The sequence below is a fragment of the Triticum dicoccoides genome, chromosome 7B (genome assembly GCF_002162155.2).
Source record: "Triticum dicoccoides isolate Atlit2015 ecotype Zavitan chromosome 7B, WEW_v2.0, whole genome shotgun sequence".
Taxonomy (NCBI): domain Eukaryota; kingdom Viridiplantae; phylum Streptophyta; class Magnoliopsida; order Poales; family Poaceae; genus Triticum; species Triticum dicoccoides.
In genome coordinates, this window is record NC_041393.1 from 447,016,515 (window position 1) to 447,027,755 (window position 11,241).

At 42.5% G+C, this 11,241-nt stretch overlaps 2 protein-coding genes across 3 annotated transcripts; both read right to left on the bottom strand.

Moving 5' to 3' along the window:
- Nucleotides 1-970: 970 nt before the first annotated feature.
- LOC119336631 lies at nt 971-2,788 on the bottom strand. The gene is made up of 4 exons (XM_037608681.1): nt 2,460-2,788; nt 1,880-2,038; nt 1,555-1,770; nt 971-1,403 (listed from the first exon to the last, which is right to left on the bottom strand). The coding sequence occupies exons 1-4, from the start codon at nt 2,691-2,693 to the stop codon at nt 1,062-1,064; spliced, it is 951 nt and encodes a 316-aa protein (XP_037464578.1). The 5' UTR covers nt 2,694-2,788; the 3' UTR covers nt 971-1,061.
- Nucleotides 2,789-2,838: 50 nt separating this feature from the next.
- Nucleotides 2,839-9,541, bottom strand: LOC119336630. 2 transcript variants are annotated; one of them, XM_037608679.1, is made up of 14 exons: nt 9,363-9,541; nt 8,635-8,680; nt 8,340-8,541; nt 7,973-8,047; nt 7,784-7,885; nt 7,587-7,627; nt 7,007-7,120; nt 5,303-5,417; nt 5,013-5,203; nt 4,836-4,952; nt 4,387-4,467; nt 4,014-4,255; nt 3,705-3,744; nt 2,839-3,601 (listed from the first exon to the last, which is right to left on the bottom strand). In XM_037608679.1, coding segments are annotated over exons 1-14 (1,932 nt in total). In that variant the 5' UTR covers nt 9,365-9,541; the 3' UTR covers nt 2,839-3,037. The 2 variants fall into 2 exon arrangements, with proteins under 2 accessions (XP_037464576.1, XP_037464577.1); XM_037608680.1 differs by lacking the exon at nt 4,836-4,952.
- Between the last annotated feature and the right edge of the window lie 1,700 nt (nt 9,542-11,241).

Below are 11,241 nucleotides of genomic sequence, written 5' to 3' on the forward strand. Positions count from 1 at the left end.
TGCGAGTTTAGATTAGTAATGATGAACCAAGTCAGGTGCGCACGTGCACCTCTGTCTTCCTCGAGCTTCCTGGCTAATGCATGTATATTAATGTTGAACCACGTCAGGTGCACACGTACACCCCAATCTTCCCCGAGCTTCCTCGCGAGTTAAAGTAATTAATGATGAACCAGGCCAGAAGCGTATGTGCACCCCCGTCTTCCTCGAGGTGAGTGCATGTAATTATTGTTGCCCTTTTCTCCTCTATCAATATCGGCTTCTTTGTGTTTCCTTCATCTATGATGTGTAGCCACACCAGGGCAAGTAAGCCTATCTACCATACATGACCACCTATTGGATTACCCCGATTGATTTCTTATTCATCGTCTTCTCTTGGTTAGGAACCCTAAACCATATTAAATACTCCCAACCCCAATAAAAACTTAATAGAAATATTAGCAGACATTGTTTATTGTTTGCTACTTGGCTTGCTAGCCACTCCTATTCTTCATCCGTGCTTTGATTCAACTACACTCTTCTTTTGTATAGTATAAGATTTATCCCAGACAGTGAAATATGATCGTCTAGATTAGACGCTATTGACCTGAGATGAGATGGCATATGTGGTGAGGTGGAGTGTGTACATGATGAGATAAAAGTAGTGTGAATCAAATATTGAACTATTGTATTTGATTATTATATAGTTGTAAAATATTTGTACAATATAAGTAGTATTTCACAGCTCATCCATATCAAGTGAAATACAAGTAGTGTGTTCGTCGCAAAAATAAATAAATAAAAGTAGTGTGTTGATAAAGTGCAATGTGTACATGTAGAAAGAACCCATGCATATTGAGAGAAATATAATTAGGGGGGTTGATGGTGTGGCATATGTGGTGAGGTGAAGTGCGTGCATGTTGAGATAAATAGAAATAGTGGGGATCAACCAGCCAAATTTCCGGCAGATTCAGATGGAAGCACTGGTCGATGGTAATCAATTCAAACTTTTAAGATTACGGTAAAAGTGTGGCCAAAGTGTTAATGAACTGTATCCACCTTCGTGACTATCCCCTAAAACACATTCAAGACATCATCGTAGTAAACAATATCACCGCATTGTACAAGCTGTGGATGGTAAATGAAGCAGCCAAAGTTCCAGTCCGGCAATAAGCTAACCCTGTGATGCATCCGACGACGAACAACTGAAAGAAACTTCCCCCCGAGAGGTGTGCTACACTGAACATAACTGAACTTACGACGACAGCGTTCCTCCATTTCATCGAGGAAGATAGGGCTGTTAGAAGAAACCCGCGGTAAATGATTTCTTCGGACAATGGAGCAACCACACAGTACAGAAACCAGCAGACTAGCCTAGAGGTTCCACCATCGGAGAGGATTTCCTTTAATATAGGATCGTATGCATCCTGCGACATTTCAGATTGAATGAACACCGAATTAGGTACTTCCAACAGATTGTAAAGCTTCAGTCAGGAAGAGTAATGCAATGAACAACACAACAGGAGAAGCGTGCAATAGCTGAAAAACTGCAATTTCAAGTGCTTCGACCGTGCTGACCTCGGTACCTATCAGTCTGTCAGCTATCAGAGATGTGAGAAAAACCATAGACATCAGAAGTCCCAACCATAATACAGTTTCTTTTACCCAGCTAGGCCTGGACGAGAACTTCCCAGCAAAGAAGGTACCAACTTGACGGCCAGGCTTTGCAGTGTACTGCAACAGTGATAAACCCAGAGTGAGCTCTCCTAGTTGAAGCATGGCTGTGGAAACGACCTGCATTGACAGGGTAAAATTTTACAGGTCAACAATGCACGCAACGGATGAACAAACCATTTAGATGAGTGTGCCAAAAATAATAAATGAATGAGAAGTTACCACTTACTGTTGTCAGTGGGTCTAGTGAGGAAGAATGTAGCACTTTGGCTACCACACCGAGTCCTCCAAAGCTCAAGGGAATGTGCAAGGCAAGAAGGTATGCCGCAAATGTCCTCCATACATCCTCGGGCTCCCATGGAGTATCTGAAGAAAGAACCGAGTATTCCTGCGATTTCATCACAGAAAGACCATATTACAATGTGTTTATGACGAAGCATGCCAGTTCGACTTAGGTACTCCCTCCGTTCCGATTTACTCGTCGTGGTTTTAGTTCAAATTTGAACTAAAACCACGACGAGTAAATCGGAACGGAGGGAGTACATACTACCTATTACAGTATGTTATAGAGCATTTTAATACTACAAAATAACTGGTTCGCTCATCGAAGAAAACCACCTATTTTCAAAGACACTAAACAGGCACAGACTAATATCTGTGCATCATGTCTGACGAAGGGAGCCCCTCCCACCCAATCACCCAAAGAAGCAAAGCAAATTTCAAGAGCAAAATCCGCGGCGCAAGGAGCCATTTTCCACGAGCTTATGAGCAGGAACATAGTGGTGAGGTGCAGTTTGCAGAGGCATTACATCGAACAGCTCGGGGTCGGAGTCCTTGTCGCCAGGAGTAGGAGGAGGTGGAGAAGAGCAAGCGCGGCTGAAAGCAAAGGAGGACGGGCGCCGCAGCAGGGGCGCGGCAAGAGCTCTGAATTTTGCCGCGCCAGCACGACGGGGTGGACCTCCGCCTCCGCCGTTGGTTCTACTTCTCACGGGAGGAAGAAGAGGACGCGACGAGCAACAAGCCGCTGTTACTGTCAGCAGCATATCCGAACGCACGCGCGCGAGGACCGCTGGTGCGTGCGAGGCCGTTGCTGAACCTTCCTAGTCATTCGTTCTCCCGTGCGACCGCGGACGCCCGAGATTGACAGACACAGGAGCCTCAGAAGCACACACACCAGATAACACCAAATAAGTAACTGGCCAATGATGCCAATCGATTAATAAGAGCATACATATATGGTTTGTTTGTTTCATACAACAGGCATTATTGTTCTCTTCACCAGTCTTATTATCACGTCGGCCTTTCTATTTTTTACGCAACAACACTTGATGATTCTAGACATCCCTCCCTCCACATCGGGTGCCGGCGATCTCTCAACAGTCAGTCACTACGGAGGCAAGACGACTTTCCGACAGAGGATGAGATCCGACAGGGTCTTTCCGTGCCGGTCCACCCTTCTGGAGCAGTTCACGCCGCCGTCGAGGATATTCCTCACCACGACGTTCAAGGAGCTGATGCCCGGGACATCGTAAATCTCGACCACGACACGCTCGAGCAGATTGTTGCGACGCTCAATCACTCCGTCGTCTGGAAACGACGAACGATCAAGCAGGGGCGAGAGAGAGCCCTTCACCCACTCAGGAGTGATCACTGTCCTGAGCCGGCCAATGTCGTCTGGGAAATGAGGGATGATGGACAGATTCAGGTCGTTTCCCTTGTCACCGGCTCTGCTGTGGGCCACACGGTACAGGGCGATCTCCGACCCGGATGGAGCTGGAGCAGATACAGGAGGTGCTGGTTCGTCCAGCTTTGTATTCAAGTGTTGTTGAATGCCCGCCGCACAACTTCCCGTGTACCTATTCTTCTTATTGGCATTTGTAGACAGATTCTGTGAACCAGGAATGGCTGAGTTCTTCGCATTGGCTTGCCAGAAGATGTTTTCCCTATCAATCTGTACAAATAGGATAGAAATTAATGCTATATCAAAAAGTATAACATGTGTTTTAACAATCCTCTAAAGGAGTCGTCATCAAGTTAAGAGTGGTCATCCGTACCAGCAACTTCTGCAGAGTTAGTTCGTTCTTTCGTCCAGTGCTGCCAAATGGAATTGGAAACAAACTTGTCAATTTGTTTTAGCGACTCCATGAACAAGGAGAGAAGAAAAATGCTGACATCTTCTCCATGAATATGGTAATATTTAATTTCGTTTTCAGAATTATTTTCCATGGTTGATCCCCACGACATAGGTTAGCCATCTATGTACGTCAGTGCATACATAACTATGCTAAGATCAGCCACAATGAGACAGCACTACAGTAATAGCTCTGCAAACACAGGACCAACGTGATTATAATTATAAGTACCTGATGCCACCACCCCCGGCTGGACCATTTGTATAAAGCGCAATGAACTCCTCAACGAATCCATCAGCATGCTCCTCCTGCTCAAATAGCCCATCCATCCGAAGTCTAACATCTATCACTTCCTTGGAAGAGTGACGACTGTCATTGTCACCTCCATTAGCTTTCACGCTATCATATCCCATAACATATGCGATTATTTTCTCTTCGATGCCGGGATATCTTTCATTCATCCATGATCTAACCTAATGCCAGCAGAAAAGGTTTAAATGCAGGAACTGCCTTTGTGCTGTCACGTGTAAATAGGTACATTTAATTGTTAACACACCAGAAATCTGAAACAAATATTGCATGCAAAATACTTTCATGAACTTACTAGGTATTCTGCTGCCTGAGCGCGCCTTAAACACCCTTGTCCCCCATATGATATCTCTCCCCAGCCTTTCCATCCCTTTCCCTAAAGAAAAAAAAATGTGAACGACTACAGTGAGAAAGCTAATAACTATGAGCCTCTTAACTATCTGGATAATCAAAGGACGTTTCTTCAATTCATTAACACTATTGTCTGATTCTATCTGCGAAACTGCGAAATAGCATGCTTAATTTGAAACAATAACGCTATCAGACACAAATTTTCAGAAATACAACACATAAAATACTTCACTTATATTGGTGACTTTTGCAGTTCCAGTAACATAGCATGGAACAGAGTAATTACCCAACTACACAACATGTCAATACTAGGTACTGGATGCTTTTAGCTGGAAGAAGACTAAAGAAAAACTTGAAACTAGTACAATTTATATTCTTACTAGAAAAACATACAGTAGGAAACAATTGGAGGAGTTTCTCAGGCCGGCGAGGATCAGATGGTTTCGCTCCTTTACAGTGAACCTTATCTTGTGATATTTGATGGAACTGCACGCCACTAAAATCTACAACCTGCTAACAAGTGTTCAGACAAGAAGCTTACATGGGATTGGATATGTAATATAACCTCACCAGATCAGGAGTGATGTAGTTTGCAGGGTCTCCAACTTCATACAGAAGCTGTTCTGCACAAGTGCTATAGCTCAGAAGACCTCCGCTACCCTTTGCCTTGGCAACACAAACTTCTCCTTTGTAACTCACTTCAGCATACGGAAGAGACAAATCCCGAAGCTGCTCAAAAGAAAAATTTCGATATGCATCTCCTGCTCTTTACAATACCAGATGTAGAACATTAAAAAAACATGAATCAAGAATGAAGTGAAAATTCCCGCCTAATAATTTTGGAAGGACAAGAGATGTACCAGGGTGCATGAAATATCCTCCAGTGAGTTGACAACCACATTCCAGAAGATGGCTAGCCAATGTCCCTTGTGCCAACTTATCAAAGTCATTCCAATTCCAACCCAATTCGTAGACCTTATATTGGAAAGGCAGTGGGAAAAGGATGGACCATTAACTAAATAACCATGATAGGAAAAATACATATTCAGATTTACATATTTTGAGCAACTTGGAGAGAAGAAACACATAACTAAACCCTAAAGAAATAAAGGGTTCTCTGAAACAACAACCGAAAGTCGCTGGAGCTATTATAAGCACTGCTATTTCAAGAAAATAAGAATCTTTTGTGGCCACAAACTCTACAATCTCCCTTCTAAAATAAATAAAAATGTTATCATTTTTGGTAGCTCAGAAGGTTCCTTAAAAATTGGAAGATGTAAAAACATTCCGAAGAATCAGATATACGAATTTCTTTTCAATCAACATTATAAAGTGGCATAGATGTTTCATAAGCTGAAGTTCTTAAGGAAGTTCTGTAAATCTTAGAAATACTGAAACGCTTCTTGTAATGTAGGTTTCTTGACAAATTCTCCTAATGTAAATATATTCGCATAACATTAACACTTCATTCAGAAGTAATCAATGATACCGGAATTTCTCTGAATTTTATATGATTCTGTGATGTTTTTATGCACATCTATTGTTGAGAAGTTACACCTCAATTTAAAGATACCAGAAATACGGAAACTCTTCGCAGTAAAAAACAATAAACCATAAAATTCAAAATAGTTCTGGGAAATGTTTTTACAAGGCATTTTTAGTTTTCTCCAGAAAATTCACATAAAATTACACTAGGAAAGCATGTCAACATCCTTCTTGTTTTTATGGTACATCCTCAAATAATTCTTGGTACAGAACATTTATAAGAATTCATAACTTCACTTCCAAACTGATCTGTGAATTGGTCTGGATTTTCAGCCAGTTTCTCTATTTTTATGATTGTTCTTAGGAATCAAACACCTTTACCAACTTAGTAGTGGGAGAAACAAAATAAGTATGACATATAGCAATTTTCTGGCAGAATGGAGATTGACGGTGACAAAAATAATAAAAAGACGGGCTGAAGTAAACTTCTGAAAACATGTAACTTACGCCATCTATGCTGAACTATCCAGTCAAGTTTTCTGCATGAATCAGCAAGAAATAGAGAGCATTCATTACTGAGCATTGAAGGTTGCCTACTACTAACAGATTTATATGTTTTAATGTTACATCATCATGCAGAAGCCAACAGATCCACACAAACTAAAACTCAAATACAAAGATTGCTTCATATTCTTCCTGTTAACAATGCAGGAAGATGGCCGGGCGCCGGGCACTATCAGCTTGGCTGGGGATAGGTTCATAGATCATAGGTGAGAGATAAACCTTGGGGATCCCTTTAATAGAGATGGTCAACTGAACACCCAAGCAAGCAATCCCCAACTTAAGGTAACAAACCTATTACAGTAGGGATCTAATCTTAACAAACCGTAAAGAGATAACTAATTGGTAGATATAGCTGTAACTTCCACACATGATGTTTTTTTTTCTTCAGCATGTGTGCAGCCAGAGGCCATAGACCAAGGCCTCCTATGACCGATTTTTTCATATGGTACAATTATGTTGAAAAAATGAAATTACAGAATTATTAGCAAGCATAAGAATAGCCATCAAAGGCATACCATAGGTGCTAAAAATAGTGCTGCATCAGCAACCCGAGAAGTAATGACGACATGTGGTTTGTAAGTTTCCAGGCAATGTACAATGGGGGCTGCACCAAGATATGTGCTTCTTCCCTGCACGCACAACAAAATGCCATCAAATTGAAAACCAAGATAAAATAATATGCAAATTCTCAATGCCCACCACAGAGAAAATGGCCAGGAAAATATATATGTATCAAGGCAAAGCAGCAACAGTATGTTAATCCTAAGTTCTATAATGGGTACGCTATAGAATCTCCTGATCAGACAGTGTCTAAGTCCCTTCTCATTCATAGTATCCTCTGAAGATTTCTGTAGATCTTTCAGTAACAATCTTTTGGCCACATATGTCAACCACAAAGCTCCTATATGCCATGGACCATATGGTACATAATTACATATGTTAACAAACTAACTTCAGAAGATTGGATGCAAATTGCTGATCAGTTATGGTCAGTTACTTCCCCATAAGTTAATAAGACTGAGGCTAAGAAACCAGATATTGCTATTTTATTAAACCAGATGAAGAAAAAAAATAAAAAGACGATGAAGAAGTTACCTCTGCCACTCCCATTGATTCATTCGATAATACTGAGTTTTCTGCAAAAAGACCAGACCCAAAAACAGTTGTAAGCTTGATTATCAGTTTTGACTCCACACACAAAGCTATGATGGCCGGCATTCCTTGATTTATACACAACCTTGGTAGCACCCAAAGTATCATACAATCGGCAGTATCAAACAGATCAAAATTACCTGGACCCGAAATCGACGATTCATAAGCTACAGCGACTGTTATCTCCAATCCCAAACTAGAAGCAAGGTCCAGTATTTCTTTCTGTGCTCCAGGTGGATCAACTAATAAATGGGAAAGACACTTACATTATCTAATTGAGAAAACAAAACAAATGAGGTAAAGGAAAGCTACAGTCAGCATTGTCTTACTTGCTCCCATGTTAGTTATTATGCAAACTTCTCTATCCAAAGCCAAGGGTAGAAGCACCGACAGCCACTCCTTAACTGCATATTGATACCCCGAAAGGTGCATTGAAATTCTTATTGACAGTAACATAAGCAATGAATAAAGTAAATAATATATCCCTACTGAGAAGGACCAAAATATTTTATACATGATAAAAATCAGAGAAGTTTGTCCTTGATATGTACAAAGAAGATATACAATTAAATACATGCAATAAGTACTCCATAAACTCGCAACCACAGATGCAGTTCACAAGATAAAAGGTATCACCTGCTTTGATTAGCAATACAATTAAATGCACAAGTATCAAATATTTGTCAACAACTACACCTCGGGGATCAAATCCTTTCCCTCCTGCCAGCATAACTTGGTAGCGGTCTGCAAGTGTTCGCTCCGCCAAACACTCAAGTACTATGTAGTTAAGTTCTTCGACTCTCTCCAATAACTTCAAAGCAGCCATCGGCCGGTCACCCCCAAATCCAGCCCCACAGCCAACATATACTTGATTCTTGCGCCGTTGAGGATTGCTCCTCTATGAAGCGACAGATATATTAGAATAACTGGAGCATTCGTTTCATTAATTCATGATTGGCATGGAAAATTTCCAGTTCTGCAAACAACTAACCAGCTTCACCGCACAGTTCTGAACTTCTTCCAGTGCTACTGTCTCCCTGAAATTATTTCACTATCAGAATGAAGTACATACATGTAGAGCTGCAATTATTTCCACGAGAGTTTCGAAAAGTGTGGGATTTTTAACATTGGCAGTCAGATGTGTGATAAACACATTCACATACACAGAAGCACTAATTTTGGAAACAGAAATACAGCAGCATCAGATAATTCATCTGACGACCTCAAGGTTCCAAGAAATCACTTTCATTCTAATTTATCAATGACAAACTAAAGAGCTAATCAAGCAGGCAGAGACCCATTTGAGGGTCATGGAGGTTCAGTTGAACCCCCCAGCCCTAGAAGAGGATTTGGATCGGATTTGCTCACAGGAAAGGAATGACCAAACGAAAAACTCTTGGAAGAAAAACCAAAACAAGCTAGGGCTTCCTCGAAAGCTGAAGAGAAAACCTAAAATTCTACCCATATTTGCATAATCCATAATTGCATAAGAAACCTAATTTGCGATCCAACTAAAGCATAACTACAATTACAAGGAAAAAGCAATCCGCTATGTACCTATAGTAACACATGACAAAAAAATCAAAGTAGATTCCAGCATCGAATCGGTAGAGCCACAGTAACGAACAAGAAATAGAGTAAGATCCATGTTGTGAAACTCTAATAACCATGCGATTTATAACAATTATAGGCAAGTCACTGGGTCTGGGTGGTCATTACATCAAACAGGTCGCAGGCGCCGTCCTGAGCGGTGCGAGCTGAAAGCAGCTGAAGAAGGACAAGAGCAGAGCAGGAAGGGGAGCTCCGATTTGGACAGGCCGCGTGGATAGGACGAGGAGCTCCGCCTCCAGTTCTCTCGCGAGGAGAGGAACAAGGGTCTCTTTCTTGAGAGATTTGGATATTTGGCGGTATCCTGTGATACGGGAGCATAGGTGCTCCCATGATACGGACTTCTGGGCCCTCGGATCTCAGATCCAACGGCAAATAGGGAGCTTCTGTAACTGCTGTACTTGTGCGCATTTTTCAGATTTTATGAGGGCTTTTTTGCAAAAATGTTCATTATTTCACAGGAGCTCTTGGATCTAAGATCCAACGGCCGAGCTCGCACGGGAGCACCTAAGCTTAGGTGCTCCCGGAGCACCTGATATTTTCCCATTTGGCACTCTGCTCGTGGCGATTCGCTAAATTGCAACTCAAGATTTCCTTTATAAGCTGGAGGCAAAAACTTTGCCTTTTTTCATTAAAAAATACTCCAGTTAGTAAAGCCATCTCCAGCGGCAACCCGTAAATTTCCTCCTGCATCCGTCCTCTTCACTGACACGGGTGTGGGAGGCGGCCATCCAACGTTGGACGAAATTCATGCAAACCGGCCGATATTCATCGAAATATAAAAAGAAAATATCACAGTCCATACATAACATGCAAATAAGTCTAGTACATCAATATCTCAAATTCGATGTCCAACAATTTTTTTATCAGATCATGTCGTCCCACACATACTGCCCCTTCACCTTCATCCAACAATGTATGTACGTAAATGGTCATCCCTCTGCCCTGTGGTACATCACGGCAGCGCGTATGAGCTACACAATGTGTAGAGCAACATTGAGTGAATGAATAATTCAGTTAACAAATTGAGCAAGAAGAAGCAAAGCTTATGGTCTCCTCATCTGTCGCATGCAATGGCCATCTTGCCTCTAGTTGAGCAACTACGTGAGACGTTAGTCTAGATGGTGTACCATCGATACAATAATGGCCTCATATTGCGATCATGTACGATGTGCATGTCATAGGGCACAATGTGCTTTCGTGCGTGAAACAATTCATGCTTTTGCTGCCAGAAGGTCCCCCCCCTCTGCTCCTGCCTACGAAATCCACGAATGTGAGCAACCACGCATCGCACATGGTCGAGTACCCCCTCCCCATCCTTCTTACTCTAAAAAATCGTCATGGCATCCAAAAATAAGCTCAATGACATTTGACCGAACACCTGTCGGGTGTGTTGGCCACCATGGAGGTCGTCAACAGGGTGGCGAAGTGTACCTGGGTACAAATAGCTCCACGGTGGATAGCGCCGTCATAAAAGGCGAGCTGGCACGTCGGTGCTGGTTGCGAGCGTCTGGCAATACCTGTGTGGCGGTTGGAGAGGTACCACAACAAGGGCGGAGGTGGAGGTTGCGGATGCAAAGCAAGGGGGAAAAGTGGCGGAGTGGAAGAAAATGAGACCGGGAGGGCGGACTTAGTGGGCGTGTGGTGTCGGAGTCCAACGTGTCTACTGTTCAGGACTCCCTCAACCCTCCCCCCGACTTTGTCTCTACTTTGCGAGAGAGAGTGTTCCCCGCCGAGCGGACCAATACAGGCCCTCATTTGATGGCTTACGCGATCTGGACCGCATGGTCTGAACGTACGCAGGCGATTTGAGGGTCAGCGTTGGAGATGCCCTAAGGGCATCTGTTACTGTGACCCTGAAATAGAACACCGCATCCGTCCATGGACCGATGGGGACTACTTCACGGACACTGATGCAGAATCCGCCCATGCAACCGTAGCCACAAATTTTTCATTGTTTTTATTAAGTCTGCAAGCTTAAAAGGGTCGT